This window comes from Planococcus citri, chromosome 4 (assembly GCF_950023065.1).
Source record: "Planococcus citri chromosome 4, ihPlaCitr1.1, whole genome shotgun sequence".
NCBI classification, from domain to species: Eukaryota; Metazoa; Arthropoda; class Insecta; order Hemiptera; family Pseudococcidae; genus Planococcus; species Planococcus citri.
Window position 1 is genome coordinate 34,599,937 of NC_088680.1, and position 19,518 is coordinate 34,619,454.

General features: G+C 33.0%; 2 protein-coding genes across 3 annotated transcripts in view; both read right to left on the bottom strand.

Moving 5' to 3' along the window:
• Positions 1-4,605, bottom strand: part of LOC135845155 (homeobox protein engrailed-1a-like) — a 49,123-nt gene extending 44,518 nt beyond the window's left edge. Inside the window, exon 1 of the mRNA XM_065363619.1 lies at positions 3,837-4,605. Coding sequence (XP_065219691.1) covers positions 3,837-4,605 — 769 coding nt within the window. The remainder of the gene's footprint in view (positions 1-3,836) is intronic.
• Positions 4,606-15,431: 10,826 nt separating this feature from the next.
• Lasp (lasp) lies at positions 15,432-19,379 on the bottom strand. 2 transcript variants are annotated; one of them, XM_065364440.1, is made up of 8 exons: positions 19,124-19,379; positions 18,753-18,847; positions 18,281-18,365; positions 18,090-18,190; positions 17,871-17,974; positions 17,269-17,424; positions 16,586-16,875; positions 15,432-16,307 (listed from the first exon to the last, which is right to left on the bottom strand). In XM_065364440.1, exons 1-8 carry the CDS (start codon positions 19,190-19,192, stop codon positions 16,128-16,130), a joined length of 1,080 nt encoding a protein of 359 aa, XP_065220512.1. In that variant the 5' UTR covers positions 19,193-19,379; the 3' UTR covers positions 15,432-16,127. The 2 variants fall into 2 exon arrangements, with proteins under 2 accessions (XP_065220512.1, XP_065220511.1); XM_065364439.1 differs by lacking the exon at positions 19,124-19,379 and adding an exon at positions 18,917-19,059.
• Between the last annotated feature and the right edge of the window lie 139 nt (positions 19,380-19,518).

Genomic DNA, 19,518 nt, shown 5'->3' on the forward strand with positions numbered 1-19,518 from the left:
TTTATTGCAAAATTTAACATTCTTTTACACAAAAAAAAAATGATTAAAATTTTTACAAAAATGTTTACCTATGGTAGGTACCTGAAAAAACGTTCACAAAAAAAATCTAAAAAAATTTGAAGCTTTCTTTTTTGAAGAAAAAGTGATTTAAGATTTTTTGAAAAAGAAACAAGCTTTTTCAGGAAAAAAAAGCTAACCAATTGTTTTTTTTTGAAAAAGCAAAAAAAATTATTATCTTTCATTTTCGATTTGGAAGTAAATAAATACCTACCTACTAATGAGTAATGAGACTGCCAATTTTTGTTTTGGTTTTAAATATCAAATTCAAATTTCAGTTGAACTTTGAAAGGCTTTCAATCAATCAAAAATGAAATAAGATTGTTAAAACATACATTTTTTCCCCAAAAAATTGCATGAAAAAACGTTTTATGGAACTTTTTTGTTGAAAATTCCGTGTTGATTCATTTTTTTTAAAAAACATTGTTTTAATAAACAGTTTTCAACTTGGTATTCGTTGTTTTTGTTTAAATTAGACCAGCTCTGTCGTGAATAAATGATGAAAATACATAATTAGGTGTGTACTTTCTACAGGTACCTACTTGGGTAGGTACCATGCTACCATGTATCTATAATCTACAAGTATTTTAAGCCATGAATTTTGAACCTTAATCATTGGTGCCTAAGCCTGTTGGAGAAAACATTAACTTTTAAAAGTGGGATGTCTCTTCTGACAAAACTAAAGGTTTTGTTGGGGGGGGGGGGCTGTGCAACTGAAAATTTGTCGCCTGATATGAGAAAAAATACTAATTTTTACCGAATAAAACTAAAGATGAAAAAAAGCCCATCTCAGAGTTGACTTATAAAAAATTTTTGTTTTCCCTGTTCAATCTAAATTCTAAAACATGACATTGTTTTATTTTGTCGAAGAGAGACAAATTATCCCAAACGTGGTGAGTGCAAAAGCTCTCAAAAATTCGTTTTTTGACTTTTTATAAGTAAAATTGCAATGTTTTCATGTGAAAAATTTAATTTTTTCGGTTTTAAAATTTTAAAATTTGAATGACGATTTTTCAGAAATTCCATAATTTGAAAAAAATCAAACAATAAGCTTTCGAAAATTCGTATTTTGTTTGGTGAAAAAGTTTTGTTTTTTTTATGCAAAGAGTTTGATTTTTTTTTTGGTTTCAAAATTTTAGAATTTGAACGATAGTTTTTAGAAATTTCATTTCGACTTCGAAAAAAAGCAAACATGCCCGAATGAATTGAAGGCAAAAGCTTTTGAAAATTTGAGTTTTGAGAAGTGAAAAAAATAAGTACCATACTTTTTATGCGAAGAGTTTATTTTTCAATTTAATTACTTTTTGAGTGTAAATAATAGGTTTTTAGAAAGTTTGATTTTGAAAAGGAAAACCTAGCAGGCCTAAGCGAAGCAAAGGCGTTCAAAAATGTGTGATTCAAATTTCAAAAAAGTTGGAAAAATAGCTTCTTTATTAAGTCTAATTTTTTTTTAAATTTGCTGACTGCCGAAATTTGACATTCTCCCACTCTCCCAACCCCTTCCACTCCAGTTTCGTCCTGGATACTTATTCTATCTATCTTATTTGACAAATTTCAATCTTTAGCAAAAATTGAATTACAAAATTTTTGTGATCCGTATCTTTTGATTATACTTAGGTAATAGGTATAGTCAGTTCAAGAGTATAAATTTTTTAATTTTTTCTGCATTTCGATCCATCAACACCATGACTTGATGCATTGAAAGCTTTCTGTAAAGTGAACTAGCAATAGGTTAGATACCTACCCATTTAACTAATTTTATGAATTTCAAACATTAATTTTGAGATCATTCTGAAATAAAGTACCTACGTACCTACTACTCTTAACGTAATCATTTTGATATGTTAGCGAGTATAGAATTGGTAGGTAAGTATGTAACAGACACACAGAAATAATATGTCAACTACAGGACAATGCTTTGTAGTACACAATTTCGAAGGTCATTTTTACCATCTCTATTGTGTATTGGATCCATTAGAGAGACAGAATTCACGATTAAAGCGACGGATTTTCCATATCCATGTAGATAGATACGTCGTCGTGAGAGAATGAGAGAATGCGGAATTAATAGGTACACACAGCATGCTGCTGTAATCCACATATACCTACAAATACATGTACTGATCTAATGTACCTGAATATGTATAGGTACTTTTCACCAATAGATATTTACTGATATGCATAGATTATTGTGTAATCCATGCCTCGGTGCCATTTACTCAACTGATGGTGTGCATTATAGATACGAATAATACATATAGGTAGTATAGTACTCTGTCTGTACCTATGTGTTATGAAAATAACGGATATTGAAAGCTTTTCACGCGAGATTTATGATTTGTCGCTGTGACTATATAAGCGTTTGTATTAGAAAAATGTCAAACTCGTTGACTGTTTAAAAAGGGGCTGCGCGAGGAAATGGTTTATGAAAATGGGCATGTTAAAGTATCTATATGCTTTAAAGACTGAAGCTACATTGTTGTGTATAGGTATAAGGTAAACGTATCGATAGGATATCCAAATGGTATATAAACGGTAGCACTATAATATGTGTAGTACATAGTATAATGGTTGCGGTTTATCATATTTAAATAGGTATGTACTTGGCCATACTTATAGCATTGCTATATAGGGATATGATATTATGCGGTTTTTATGCATTGCATGTACAGTGTGCACTGTACATTGTGGATCGCGTAATGTATAGAATAGGATAATGATGCCATGGATTATATCTATAGAAAATTATGCCTCAAAAGTACCCATAATTATCTATCATTACTGCAAACTTGGAGTTATTGAATAATTACCTAATTATAGATGTTTTAGCTTAAATAGTTTTTCATGATAAACCAATATGTATAGATATTTAGGAAATGAGAGTTTTTTATGTCAAGAATGAGAATACATTCGTGTGATTATGGATTTAGCATTTGTCAATCAGGAAATGAGCCGTGAAAGATGCTTTATGGAATAGTTTTGAGGTACCTGAAGAGAATTGCCTACAATTATTGTGATAAGTAAGTATGTAGAGTCTATGGTGGTGCTGCTGCTGAAGTTGGGATGCTTTTGATCAACTTTTAAACCTACAGTAGTTTGGAATTTGATTTGAAAATATCGTTTATATCGAGTAACACTCTTTAGATTCAAATTCTACCATTTTGGACTCTCAAGTACAATTTTTTAGTGCTCTAGAAGGCACATGTTTGAACTTGCTCCTCACAAAAACCAATTGATTAATGGTTTGGCAGAAGGCAGAATGAGATGAACTAACCAATAATAATTCTCCCTTCGATGATTTTTTTAAAAAGCTTGTAGGTAATTTCCTCAGAATTTCAAACCTAAAATTTTAGTTTTTTGGTAGATACTTATGTATGGTAGGTAGTGTTTAAAGAACTAAGTATCTATATCTACACATTATTTTGGGCCAAATTCACTTGGCCATGCATAAGCTACAGGGTGCCCAGAAATATCGTGAACCCCAAAGAAAGTTTTTTTATTAAAAATACTTATAGGTTGGCAACGTGAAATAAATGCATATATTATTGGTGGAATGTTATCATCTCAGTCTAACAACCAATCATGCGCTATCATTAACTATTATCATTCACTGTGACCATTTTCCATCAAATATCTATGTAGGTAAGTATCTAATGTGATTTTATACTTGATACACAACATTTGCATTTTGTTGAATAAATTCTATAATATTTTAGGTTTATGAAATTATGATTTAAAGAATAAGTACCTAAGTATTATTAAAATGTGTTTCAACTCACCAGAAGAAGGTCTATCTGAGTATCTCGTGCAGTACACCCAAGCCGGCCACATCATGTTGCCATCAGATGATTCGCTCTTGGCAGAACCTTCAGTCTTAACAGAATTACACGATGATGATGAAGATGATGAAGATGACGACGATGATGACGAAGATGACGAAGACTTACTGTCATTTAGACATTCTTTGGAAAGATCAACCGGCGAATCTTCACTAGGTCTACTTCCTTTGGAAATTTTCGCTGCCGAAGATGTACTTTTACTAGATCTTTGTTGACTACGTTTCACACTGCTTGGTTTAGTAATAATAGGATTCTTCTCACCGAATTCTGGCCTTAAAATATTATCTATGCTGAATTTCAAGCTATGATGACTATCAACGGCTGTCTTTTTAGCCGAGGTTTTTATCAATGGCGGTGGTGACATCAACATCCCCGAATCAGACATCGAACCTGTAGATGGAGGTGGAGGCGATTCACATCCAACGCTTAGAACTTCATCGTTATCATCTTCCGTATCGTCATCTTCTTCCGGACTGTGCACCGATGACCGATCCATAGTTGCTGGTGATTGACCACCGCCCGAGGTACGATACCAGTCTGCAAAATCTTGCGTCGAAGGGCTGGAACTGCTGGAGTTATCGGTCGCCGATTCTAATGCGTTTTCGTATCGATATAAACTGTGAGCCGAGTCTAGAGAATCGGCTATGATGCTCAGAGGTGAGAGGTAGTTTAGTTTGTGTGCAGCTGAGATGAATTTCAACGTTTGCATCGTGCCTCGTAGATATACCACAGAGGATCACAAAATATGAACCATATCAAAATAACAAAATGAGAATATTTTTATACGTAAAAACGAAAAGAAAATTCAATGTCTTTAAGGAACAAAAATTGTTTGTTCGGTGGTATTAGGATGTAAATTTAATGCCTTAATTAAATTTCACGTATATAGGTATACGCGAGGGGATTAGGGGTGGGGGGTTAACCGGAACAAAAATTGAACACGCGCGATGTAAACGAGTTATTCTTATTATTAACGATAATGTCTTAACGTATTTTAAATACTTTTTTCGCGTGTACCAGCTAACAGTATGAGCTGACTCGTGATAATCGTCGATTTACAGTGCTGATTATGTAGAAACATTATTAAGGGTGGAGTCTGGAAATCGATGAATTTTCCATTGAGTTGTCGGCTGCGAGACTGTGAGGATGAGGTGAAGAGGCGCGGTGCCACACGAAATACGTATACCGAATACGTCGATACGTCGTTCGCGACCACAGAATATACATACAGAGAGCACGAATACAATATACACCCTGACTTTACAAACTCATCCGAGTACTAACTAAACCGTAAACGTCTTGAAATGTGGACTAGTCAGCTAGAAGCTGTCCACACGGAGGTGTGGCAACTCGATGGAGCCACTTTTTGGGTGACACCCACATCGAAGGCGGAGTCTGACTACATGGAGGGAGTATAGACCTATGAACATCATTTGTATTGAAAAAAAACCTGGTAACGACGTGTGTGGCCCGTTATAAAGAGACGTAACAGTAATAAATTGCGTTAAGAGAAGAAGCATTCCCTCTGACAGGTACGACACGATTATCTCCCCGCTCCTCAACATGGTCTCGGCCACCGACAATAAGCCCGTGAACCATATAGCAGCAGCAGACTAGGTATGCTTTTTTTATCCTCCCTCCATCCTTCTTCATCTTCAGGGTGTTTCGTTTCGATGCTTCTTAACCGGCCGCGCGGCGCGTTCGGCGTTCATACTGTAGATTTATTCGTGGATTTGTTAAAATGCTAAAGTAATACTGCTGCGTATGAAGAAGTTGCTGCTTTTCTTTTCTGTTCTGTTCTTTTTTTTTCCTCCACCGAGCTGATGCTGTGCAATATTTGCTAATGTAATGATATTCCTCGAACGTTATGTAAATACCGATGCCACTGGGTGCACCATCAGCATCAGCAAAATAGGTACGCTCTTCTGAGCGCAGATGGGCGAGATTATTGGTAATGTATTTATGCGCGGGGCTGAATACTACCTACTTTACGTATGAAAGCTAAGATTTTCGTGAAAAGTGACGAAGTGGAGGATTGACTCTGTGAAGTTGAAATAAAGCTTTTAAAAATAAAAACTCATCGTTTGAATTACCTTAGGCTTATTCGCCGCTTCGTATAGGTATGCATGCAAAAGTCAGGAGGTCTAGGTATGTTCATTTCGTGACTCTGAATTTGGAAGAAAAATCAACTTTTTAAAAAATTGATTCATTTAAACCAATAATCATGGTTGTACATACATAAATTTGACAATCTTTTATACTCATTTTGGTAGATATGCTTGCAATTCATGCGAGGTTTTCATTCTGCGAACATTGGAATGGTTGAATAATTTTTCAGCTTGGAAGGTGGGTTGGTATACCTACCTATACTTTTTTTGATTTAATTAAAAAATTCATGATACCCAAGTGAGAAAAAATTACCTACATTCAATTTTCTGGTTCAGTTCCTGTCTTCTTGTGGGTGTTATGCAATGAAATTGAGAGATTAGCGAGTACCTACGGAAATAATTAGCCTAAATGCTAATTTCTCAATACCTATCTTTAAAAAAGATTAGGCTTACTCAGTTGAATTGAGCTCACCCCAACGCATGCATATCGCATGACACTACAGAAGCATTCATTTTCTTCAAATTCCAATCAGCATTTTACCGGTTCCGGATCTGCGTTGATTTTGTTTGTGATCTATGTACCCATACCTATTTCTTGGTTCGAAAAATGTTTCAACAAATTTCTCTTTTTGATATTTTTGTTCTGAACTCTAAAAATTTTGATGCATACCTATACTTATTACTGGGTCATTCCACGTTAATTGAACCAAGAAGTGGTAGGGGGGTTTGGCGATTTTTTTGAAATTTTTCCTGTAGAAAGACTTTTTAAAGGCATGACCAATGGCGTAAATCGCAGCCCTCTAGCCCTTTCTTAGAAGCTGCTAAGGGGTGTCAAAGTTTTCAGTGAACTTAAAATATCACCCATTTCAGCAGTGGATTACTCGATAACCGCGATACCTACCAAAATGGAACTTTTTCTCATAGTTAGGGGTTGTAAAAGGCTTTTTGGTGATATCATAAAAATCAGTGTTGCCACTTTTTTTCGTACAAAAAATTAGCTCAAAAAATTTCGAAACGTAGTTTTCACATCGTTCCGACTCTCAAAAATTCTGAAAAAAAAATATTATGGACAACATTTCTTGCTGAACAACATATTAAAAAATTGGGCTGATAACATGTTGTAAAGTTGATTTAAAAAAATTCAAAATTTACGAAAAAATGCGATTTTTTGATTTAAAACATGAAAAAAAGTTTTGATAGGTGAAGTTGACCCATCTGACCCCTATTTTTACGTATCTGTTGCAAAAGTTGAAAAAACCCTTTCACTCGTTGAAATGAACTTCTCACAAAAAAAATCAAAATTCGAAAAGATTCAAAAAATGAACGAATTTTTATTTTTTTGTTGTACCTAAGTGTAATTTTTATCAACTTTTTCATGAAATACGTCAGAAAGAGGTCAAATAAGATAACTGAATGAATTTAAACTTTTTTTGATGTTTGAAATTGAAAATTGAGTTTTTTCGAATTTTGATTTTTTTGTGAGGAGTTCATTTCATTGAGTGAAAGGGTTTTTTCAACTTTTTCAACAAATACGTAAAAATAGGGGTCAAAGCGGTCAACTTCACCTATCAAAACTTTTTTGATGTTTTAAATCAAAAAATCGCATTTTTTTGCAAACTTTGAATTTTTTAAATCAACTTTGCAACATGTTACCACCATCCCAATTTTTTAATAATTATGTTGTTCAGCATGAAATGTTGTCCATAATATTTTTTTTCAGAATTGAGAGTCGGAACGATGTGAAAACTACGTTTCGAAATTTTTTGAGCTAATTGCGCCATTGGTCATCCCTTCGAAAAGTCTTTTCACAGGTAAAATTTCAAAAAAATCGCCAAACCCCCCAACCACTTCTTGGTTCAATTGACGTGGAATGACCCTACTTATAGTCGGAGGGCCCGCATAAGGATCTATTGCACATCCCTGCCGATCCTCCGGGACAACTTTTTTCTCAAAGGGGGAGTCCTAAGGAACATTTTTAGCCCTTGTCCTCAAAAAAAAACAATTTTGATTATTGACAAGTCAGCCAAAATCGCAGATTTTGCGTTCCAATATAATTTTTTAAACCTTACAAAGGTAAGTAAGTATCTACGTAGATCGAAAAAGCAGGCAAAAATTTATCATCTGACAAAATTTCATGTGCTAAAGTGCCTTTTTTGATTTTTGGTGAATTTTTGAAAATCAAAAGGCCAAAAATGAAGGGAAAAAATCAATCAAAATCTTACCAAATTGATCTAGAAAGCTGAAATTTGGGATATATACTCTATTTTTGATCTGTCAAATCGATTGGAAACTGCTTCAGACCATTTAGAGTACCTAGTTCTGGAGCCTCGAGCAGATTTTTAAAAATCGAAATTCCCATCAAAATGTCATCAAATGGAGTTGAAAAGACGAAACTCATTCTGCAAACTAAATTTCAATACGCTACGAAGTCGACTGCAGGTGGATTTCAAGTCGTTCTGGAGTCTCCAGCGACTTTTTGAAAATTACCGGAGCATCCAGTAGATTTCTGAAACTTGAAATTTTCACAAAATTTCATCAGATGGAGATTTTAAAATTATTTTCCAACTGGCTACATCGTCTTTTCAGCATTGTGGTTAGCTTTATAGGTCGGATACAAAACCCTGCACTTTTATAAAATTATCATATCTTACTTTTTTGCAAAAAATTGGTATCAAATTCTAAAATTTGCAAAAAACGTCGTTTCTTGCTAAAAACTGTAATTTCTTGCAAAAAATTCTAAAAAGTCTCATTTTTTTCCAAAATTTTGCTTTTCTGTTTGGAATTGTCAAAAAATTCCAAAAATTGAAAAATGCATCGCTTTATCCCCATCAATTGCTAAAAAGTCATGGCCTTTAAAAATTGTGGTTCTTTGTCGAAAATTCCGAAAAATCTCACTCTTTTTTCAAAAAGTTGTCCTAAGCAGTCATACGTTTTTGCCAGAAATTGCTAAAAAAAAACTTTTTTGGCTGAAATTGTCACATAAACTCGCTTTTTGTCAGAAATTGCGAGGCTTCTTACAATTGCCAAAAAAAATTAGCTTCTTTTAGACATTTGAATTCAAAACGAAAAGTTCAGATTTTTCGTTGATTTTATTCTGCATGAAAATTATTCTGTCACTTTTTTCATTACTTTTTGGTAACTTTTTAGTTGCTTTTTGGTTATACCTAACTTTACAATTAACGCAATCTAGAACACTCGAGAAAAAAAATTTAAAAAAATTTTCTGGGAGTGAATTTTTGATTACTAAAGTAAGTAAGTTAATATATGGGGTGAAACTGCCTTTGATTCGGATCTTGGGTTTTCAGCTATTTCTCATTGATTTCTAAATTTTGTGCATTTAAGCGGGTTTTCATCCTCACATGAGGGAGGTCGTATACTCCCCCCCCCCTCGCACATGATTTTCAGGGATTTGAATATTTGCAGTCTCTTGAACATTGAATCTGCCAACTGAGGAATTTCCTTGCTTCAGTAGCTCCATGATTAACTCTTTGGCCCCTTCGAATTCGTCGATATTACATTTCAATGAGAGCATTCAAGATATTGGTAGTACCATACTTACCCTGTGAATTGAATCTATTGATTAACAGGGTATCTAACAGGTAGTGAAAGTAGTGAAAAAGTAGTAAATTTAGTCAAAAAGGGTAGTGAAAAATGAAAAAATTTAAACGTGCAACAAAAACCTTCAAATCATTTTTTAGAAGTTTATTCTTGATAAAATTGGCAACAGTGTTGTTGGAAATGTGACGTAAATTTATCCGCTGAATTTTCCTCCAATTTCAATTTTTTGACTTTGTTGATTTTTTACACGTAAGGGGGGGGTCGGTCACCTGTCAGTTTTCTGAAAATTTGGTTGAAAAAGGGTAGGTATAGTGAAAAAGTAGTGATTTTTTCATCGAAAAAAAATCCGTTTGATACTGATTAACCAACGACCGCATTTATTTAACTGTTCATCGAGTGTAGTTTGAAATTTAATGTGAAGATGAAGAAAATACGTTTACTTAAGAGTTGAGGGTAGTGACCCTGAATTTTTTTCAATTTTTCACCCCAAAAACGACCTTAGAATCCCCTTACAAAAGCTTCAAATTATTGTGGAATGGATAAAAAAAAAGGCCAAAATCTGGAAAAAAGATAGATTTTTTTACATTTTTTGATAAATTTTCTATCAGTGGTAAGTGGTATACATTTTTCCTTATTGAAAAAAAATCACATCTGAAGAAAATTGATACCTATATAAAAAAATAGTTGAAGCTTGATTTCAAAAAAAAAAAAAAAAAAAAAAAAAACGAATTAACGGCGGGTTTTAAAATTCATTTTTGAAAAGAATCAAAAAAGAGTTGAGATTCAACTCTGTGCTGGAGTTAAAATAAAAAAACTCTTTGCACAACCCTGGTTCTGTCATAAAAAATTAGTTCATAGCGTTTGTCTCAGGGATTGGCAGACTCTGAAAAAAAAAGTCAACTCTTTTCAAACTCAGTCATCAGAAGAGTGAAAATCTATTAAAATACGATGATTAAATATGTATAAATAATCAAGATATGTACATTGGTTACATCAGAGCCCAAATAATGAGCATAGTTTATTAAAATCCAAGTTGGAATAAAACTTGAACAGATGAGATAGAACCTGGATGAAGGAACTGGAAAATGACGAGCTGATGAATTTCTGAGTGTTTCCATAAAGTGGGTGGGAAAAGGTGCGTTGATAGGCCTAACCGGCCATTAACTGAAAAGTTATAATAGAGATTCGCACCGATGCGGAACGGTGCAGCGTCATGGGAGACATTTGGATTATATTAATTGAAATAAACGTTTTTAATATCATTGTCTCTGTATTCTCATCCATCTGTGCCTTTGTGTTAGTTATTTTTTTTTTTTCATTTGTACGTTGAATGCCTTTCAGTGGCTTTCGTAAAGATCACGCCAGTTGTATCTACGCGAGTATAGATATTATTATAGGTACCTAAGCTATCTAATTTAGAGGTTTTATCGTGCAACCAGATTTCTACGCCGCATAACATATGCGACCATTTTTATCGACGTTATTAGATGTATAAAAGAAAAAATATAGCCATCCCCCTTTTTTCGTGACAAGATGGTACCTCTTTATGTACGTATACTACGTGTATGCCTTTAAGTACCCTAACTACCTACATGTATACGTATATTATAATGAGGAATACGTACCTGCTATACGTTATATACTCTGTATATAAGTAATTTATACAGGTCATTTGGCATTTGAACATTGTACATGTACTTATTAAGAATAGTTTTCGTTTCCGATCACGTGTCACGGTTTCATATAGGCCCAAGTTATTAGGATAATGAGCGCAGCCAGAGAAGCAGTGCGTGGATGCCCTGGCCTATACGAAGAATAAAATAATTTATTCTGTTATAATGGACGCTGTAGGAGCTTTATGCAATAGGATTGTGCGCAGGTTTGGAAAAGGTCTCGCTGGAGCATCGGTGATTATAGTGAAAGTTCCGTATGCATATCGCGACAAAAGCCCATGATAAATATTCAACGACTCAACGAGCCAGTCAGAAGTGTATTATTAGTTTGAATAATTGTATTATAAACGTATGTACCTATGTATTAAGCTCATTATAACAGTTTTTTCAAGAATGGTCCATGGCATTCATTTTCAAAAATTGGGAAACGAGATCATCGTTCCGTGACCTATCGTTGATTTTAGACTCGATTACGTGTTCGATGTTAATGTTTGGTGATATTTCTAAGGTGAAATAATACGCAAGGAACAAGACAGATTTTACAAAGGGGAAAAAGATTCTAGGTAGTATAATTACCTAGGTACTTGTTAAGTAGATATAGCTACGCCTGGTTTAGGAAAATAATCATCTGTATAGTATTTGATAGGTGTTTAATGCATTTTTATTTAGTTTCTTAAAATTTTATTCGAGTCTTCCTTTTACCAATATTCATTTTTGACGTTTTAAACCGGTTTGTCTCTGTATGTTTTGTATTCTTTTTTTTTTTACAAATAAAAAATTGAAGTAGAAATTGCGTTTAAATTTAAAATTAAAGTATATTATATGCAATACCTACACAACCAAATGCGTAGACTACGGTTTTCAACCTCCAGCAACTGAACTATGCGTTTTTATTCGGAGGAACCGACCGTTTTTTTCTATTTTTAATGGAAATTATTCAATGGGAACCGGTTGCCGATTCATTGAAGAATTAACATAGTTCAGTTTCGGCTTCTTTACATGATTTTTATATTCTCGCCCTGTTCTGTTGATCGAAGAAATAGTGTGGGTATATTATGGTAAACGACTAAGCGTATTGATTCGGTGATTTGTTTCTCTCTCTTTTTTTAATCTACGATCAATGTCAACAAATTGGTCAAAATGTCAAGATCATGGACTGTGGTCCTACTGGATAGGTACCCGAAGTTGATTTAAACAGAATGTGGGTGGTTCGTCCAGTTTGAAATTCCTTGCGCCTTTGTTTGACTGACTTGGCAACTATATTGACGGCAACGTTCGTGATCAGAAGTTCGAAAAGTTGCATATACATGGTTTGGAAGGGTTTAGATGCTTCGAAGAGAAAAAAACCAAAAGTTGAACATTTTAAGAAAAAGAATACTTTGTTTTTTTTGGACAGCAAACTGCGTATGAGTAAAACAATCTCCTTCCGTCAACAGTAGAATGGACCAAGACGCAGGAAAAATTTCAAATTCTCAAGTCAAAACGTCCTTCCTTCGGCGAGATCAAAGTTTTGAAATATTTTGTATGTTTCGAAAAAAAATTAGAGTGATATTTTGATGTGCTTTTTTCGTGTAAATGGAAATTAGATGGTCATTTAATTTCAATTATTTTATCTTGACGAGATTCTGTAATCATAAAAATTACCATATTATTTTGAAAGAAAGAAACTATTATAGGGCTCGGCTCGTACTCTATGTTTTTTCGCAAATGTTCGAAAATTTAATTTTCTTTCACTAAGCCCTACCTTTTGCTAAAATTATATCAAAGTGTCTTTTTCTGCCAAAAATACTAAAAACCTCACATTTGGTCAAAATTTGCAAATAGTCGTGTTTCTTGCTAAAATTGTCGCTTTTTCACAAAAAAATCCAATAATCTTGATTTTTTTCCTAGAAATTGCTCATAAGTAAAACTCGCTTTTTTGCCTAAAAATGGTAAAAATTTTCAATTTCTAATTGAAAAATTGTAAGAAAGAAGTCTCGTTTTTTCGACAAAGGTTGCGAAAAAATATCATTTTTTACCCATAATTTCCAAAAAAAAAGTTCTGTTTTCGCCACATACATATTTTCAGTAATTCTCGTTCTTACAAAAATTGGCAAAAAAAACTCATTTTATTTTATTATCGTTTTTAAAGAAAACATTTCAATATTTATTGATTTTTTTTAAATTGGCAGGTTTTTTTGCCAAAAATGTTAGCTCTTTTTAGCAATTAAAAAATATTTTTTTGTCTCAAAACTGTAAAAAAAATTGCAAAAAAATACATATAATGTCTTCACCAATAATCCTCAATAATTGCTGCTTCTTCTTAAATGAAAAGTTTCAAATGTCTGTTTTTTAACGCAAACTTTGCTTTTCAGCAAAATTATAAATTCCAAAAAATTGCATTTTTTTTTTTGAAAACTGTCTAAAAGTCGATTTTTTTTTCAAGAATTGCTAAGAATTCTTTTCTTTGGTTGAAATTCTCACAAATTTGTTTTTTTCCAAAAACTGCAAAAATTCTCATTTTGCTGGCCAAAAATTGCCAGTATGTCTCGCTTTTTAATCAAAAAATTTCAAAATATGTATGTAATAGTTCAACTTTTCAAAGTTTGTTTCATTTTTCTGTTAATTTTTTCTGCATTAAAATGTTTTGCTAACTTTTTTTTATTGCTGAAATTCCTTTTTTTGAAAGAAAATCAAGCATGAGCCCCGCCTTTATTTTGAGAATTCATGAACTTGACATAAATAAACTTTGAGATTTTCTAATGATTTAAACGTGATGATATAAAGTAGGTACTCAAGACGTCAAAAGACCACTTACCAATTGAAACATTTGAAATTTTTTTGATGAAAAGGTTAAACATTTACCAAAAGTTTGAAATGTTTTTATTTTTCTTGTTGAGGGCAGTGGATGAGTGGACCATAATTTTTTTGATGGCTCTGTTTAAATTTAAAAAAAAAATAATAATAATGTAAAAAGATCCGTCCTATAGTAGGTAAATAATTTCTATGGATCAGGAAGGGGAAAGTGAGGCTTTTCAAATTTTTTTCACAATTTCAGAATAGCATAAAACTTATAAAGGTGAATTTAAAAATTCTACTATTCTTTACCTATATTTCTAGCTCTTTTATTGTTCTTCGAAGTCTGAATTTTGAGAATTTGATTAGTGCCTGGTGAAGAGAAATGTCCTACAGGGAGGGGGGGGTAAGTTTTCAACTTTTTTAGAAGCAAAAATGAAAGAATTATGGTCAAATAAATACATTAAGGCCTTCCCCCACCCCTCCACAGGTCCAAGTTTTGAAATTGTATCACGTGTTATTTTTTTTTAGTTCAGGAGATTTTATTAATCACTTGTTCGATTGTAATTCTACGATCTTGGGGAGACACATTATTAAAAGCTAATACATATTTTGAGAACTCCTGAGAACCTGATGAAAATGAACTTCGCATTTTTTTAAAGGTCTAAAGACAATGATATTCGAGCATGGAAGATATCAAGAGACCACTTGAAACATCAAAGAATTTTTGAAATTTTCAAAACTCGAGCTTGGAGGGGGAGGGAGGTCAAATATTAACCAAACAATTTGAATTTTTTCCTACGACTTATTGAGGTCATTTGGCCATGATTTTTTTGTTGAGCTTGGGCTTCATCAAAGCAGGTTCATCTTTAGAAGGGTTAATGTTTCCTCATTTTATCTCTACTTGTGAAGAACCATTTTTTCGCTTGAAAACTGTAATGTTTTACTGTCATCAATGTATGTAATTCTCAATCAATAGTGACTAAAATGAGCTTTTTTTTGTACATTTCCCGAAAAGTGATGAAAATGAAAGTGAATCTAGAACAAAATGTTTGGAAAAAATATCAATATTTTTTCTAATAAGGAATAAAAAAATTATGATCTTCTGAAGAACGGTTAAATATTGATTCGAAGTGCTCACATTTTTCAAACTTTCAGTTACAATGTGAATGATATGGCACTAGTTATATCATACTTAATAGGATTCTTGAAAATAGTAAAATCTTTCAAAGCCATTTCAAATAACCAAACGAAACCATAAATACAAAATTTTTTTAATGAAAAAAAAGGACGAAAAAAATTCATAAACAATAAAAAGTAAAAACTATTACAAGATTACATCTAAAACGTAAAATAATAGTAAAAATACCGTTTAAAAAATACCATACGAAGGAATAAATAAAGTGCAAAAAAACAGAAAATGTTAAGGTGTCGAGAAAAATTAGAAAAAAGATGAGGAAGAACAAAATTACACACGAAAAATAGTATTTTTTCATCATACGTAACATTTGACGAGCATGAGCTGCCACATACATATTACATACGTATTAGAGAACACACAAAAAAAATACATATGACACTCAAGAAAGAGGAACCTTTGCATAAAAAAAAAGGAATGATTAAAATCATTATCATAAATTCAAAAAAAAAAAAAAAAAAAATAGCGGGAACCCTTCAAGGAAAAAAAAATACTATGTTTGATCTCGCTGGAATTCACAGGATAACGTGAAATTCAGTCCAAACAACAAATTATGTTTAAAAAATTGGCTAAAAGGAAATCAAGAAAAATACAATATAACAACAAGTTGCCTTACAAAATCAACATTAAACTTAACAAAGCTTAAAACATATAACAATTTTTTCAACTCGTTTGGGCATTATGTAGTACATACGTAAAAAAGAAAAGAGAGGCAAGTAAAAAGGATAAGGGCAATACTGCGTGAATAAAATTTAAACTTGTTACGTCATAAAATCAAGTGGCAGTTGATTCGACAAGTGCGATCAAGTTAAAAAGAAAATTAAGTCAATAACAATAACAATTGGCACATCGAGTTCATCTTCGGCGGATTCTCTTCTTTGGATCTTGGATGCATGCTTTTTAAAAAAGATCGATTTTCTTAGATAATTATCGATTCTACGTAATTAGCTGGTAATAATCCTTGTTGGCCTGTACGTTGCACTACCCCGGACATCCATCCATCGTGAATATGAACACAGTTCAAAATAATGTCGCCGTCCATAAAAGATACTTCGTCCGATTCACGAGCATCGTAATCGTACATGGCTCGGTAAATATTCTGTAAAACAAAATATATGATGTTACATCAACTGAAGAATCGTAGTAAAATTATTCTTTGAAAAGAGTTCGAAGTTTTAAAAATAAATTCCTTTTTTTTTTTACAATTAAACAAATTGTACGTATTTTTGTTTTGTCGCAGAATTTCTCCAAAATCAGATGGAAGTTTTTCGAAGCCAACATCAGGGAATTTTTTGTGCACCGGATGATTTTTCGTGAACAATTTTTCAGCATGTGAGTATATGTATTATTCAAACAAGTTAATTTTTAAATTGTTACCCCAGATTTATTTATTTCTTTTTTGGGTGGTGGCATCCTCTGCGAATTATATTGCATTTGTTGCATATGTTGCTGGGGCATGTGTTGCTGTTGCATATGTTGCTGCTGCATGTGTTGTTGCTGCATATGCTGCTGTTGCATGTGTTGCTGCTGTTGCATATGTTGTTGCTGTTGCATATGTTGTTGCTGCTTGTGTTGCTGCTGCTGGTGATCGGTTAAAGATCCATAAAAATTATTCATCGGATCAATATCAGCGATCGAACCGACTCTCGCTGCCGAATTTGTATTCACTAAGCAATAAAAAATAAGTGAGAATTAGTATACAAATAATATTTCGTAAATCAAACAGGAAATATTGTCGCTGTAAATTAGAGTTCAACTTGATTAATGTCATCAATGAATGAGAAAAAAAACGAAACAAACGAGACTAGGATAAACAGTTGAAATAAACACGGCAATCAGTTAAAATGAAAGAAAACACAACAATAAACAAAGCACAGGCGAATTCTTTTCAATGAGGAGAGACTTACTCGTCTATTAGAAATTCCAAGCAGACTGAAACAAATAAATTTACCATCTTAGACCATCGATTCGAATAGTAGACGTATTTTATGAAAAGCAAATACGAAGGTCCAAGATGAAATAGGATTTATTCAATTTATAGTGATTTCTGAAATACTTACAAGGGCCTTTATGTGAACTGTAAATTAGAGTCGAAGATTGTCTAGCTGAGTACGGAGAGTTTTTAGTGGTGGTATGAGATTCGACGACTTTTGCGTGATATGGATCTGGTATGTTGTTCGGCGGAGCTTGTTCGTATTGTGGCACTGGAGTATGATCTGCGTTGAAAAAAAATTGATTAGTAAGATTGGCAGGATGTTGCTTCTAATAATTTATAATTTATTGAACCAATGGGAATATTTTTATTTCGACTGAAATTCTTTGAAAAAGTGAAATCAATTTTTTTTGCGATCTAATGAAAATTTCATTGTTTGATGTTCATATGTTGAAGTTGATCCAAAGTTGCAAAAAAATAAAAAATAAAAAAACGTATTTTTTGGTTTAAAACACGTCTTTTAGATTTGGAAATTGGGCAGCTTTTTTTTGAAATTTAATTAAACTTGAATGCAATTCACCAAATTTCCCAATTCAGTTTTCCAGTTTTTCCAACATAATTTTCCAGCGTTCCGATTTTTATTCTCTTTACAGCGTTGAACATCAAATAGAATTTTAAATTGGCGAGAATCTTATGAACAGTGCAGAATAATTCGATGAAATAACATACTCGTATTAGTAGTAGTTTCTTCAGCTTGACCATTTTCTCCGTTCAAATTTCGTTTCCATTCCATTTCAGCTTTTTTCTTCAAATCCCCATGATAGGCGACGTTACTGAAGAAAAATATAAACATACATAGGTACAAACGTATTGATCAAAAATACCCCCCCCCCCCCAAAATAAAAATAATGGAATTCCAATTTAACAAAAATCTGCATATTTTTATACCTGATTATTTGAGAATTTTGTTTAATCCTCAGAGTTTCGGGATCATCGGCTACTTGAGTCAGTTTACCTTTATTTTTTTCGAAATCAGCGTGATATTTGACCTAATAAGACAACGAAGAAAACGGTAAATTGTTAATTATCGACAATTACGAAGATAAGATAGAGCAAACGGCTAATTCTTGGATACTGACATTCGACTGTATCTTGGTATTTTCGGCGAGTCGTTTCATTTCTGGCGTTTCAGCCACACTCGTAGCCTTCGCCTTGGGTACATGCCTGCGTGAAAGTAAAAATTACAAAGAACCGATTAATGGGCATCATTTAGTCGATTTTTGCATGGAACAATACGTCATTAATATGTCATAACACTATTAAAATGGTACTTTCACATCGGATCCGGTTCGTAAAAACCAGATGATTGACATAACTCGAACCATCTTCTCGCGAACGCGTTATTGTCGAGCGGCGAAACAATTAAATAACAGCGGTAGACGTATGTACTACGACGACGAGCGGAGAAGGTTTATTTACATTCCATAAATGTCGGTGTCATTAATCTTTTTACGGCGCAACTCGGAATAGATTTTGAGACCGCTAGCCGACTGGGAAATACTGAATTCTTACGTAGAGTATTTTTAAAGGATTCGATATTTTTATACTTACGCTTCGCAATATGGATCTTTATTGAATCCTTTGTAATTTCGCATATTCAAAGTCATTCCGCAAGACTGGCATTTGAAACACTGCTTGTGCCATAACTGAAAAAAAAAGTTGAGAATCAAATAGTATTATTTAAATCGACGTAAATATTACGTAAAAATGATTACCCTTTTATAAATTTTAATTAATTTACGTTGAACTATGATTATCGCAGAGTAAATGACCCGTAATAAAAATACGACAATTATCAAGTACAGAGCGCACCTTTCGCCGAACATGATTGTAACACGATATTATCGACATTTTCGTACAATTTGCTCGTACGAGTAAGCCGGAATATTTTATCTCTATTCTAGTATTTGTTAATGACTCACTTTATCTAAACACTTGAGTTCTTCTATCGGATATACGGTTTTATCGCATCTGGCACACCTTTTGTTCATTTTAGTTGGATGAATTCAAATCTACGATCATAAAACAACGCTCAGCTAAATCGAACTGACCGGAAAATAACCTTATGAAATGAAAATATGATTAAATGAAAAGAATTTCGAGTTATTTTCAACTGGTTTAGTGCTTATTCGCTAATTCTCTTCTCTTCTACCAAAATTCATTCATTACTACGATCACAATGATGTTTACGTAGAAAGCACCTAACTGGATAGTGGAGAAATGTGTAAAAATGTCTCGAATTGGCATCGCTGCGTTTGACTTTTAGCCAGCATTTGCTACATTGTGCAACGTCGCTTCGATTGTTTTGATTTGATTA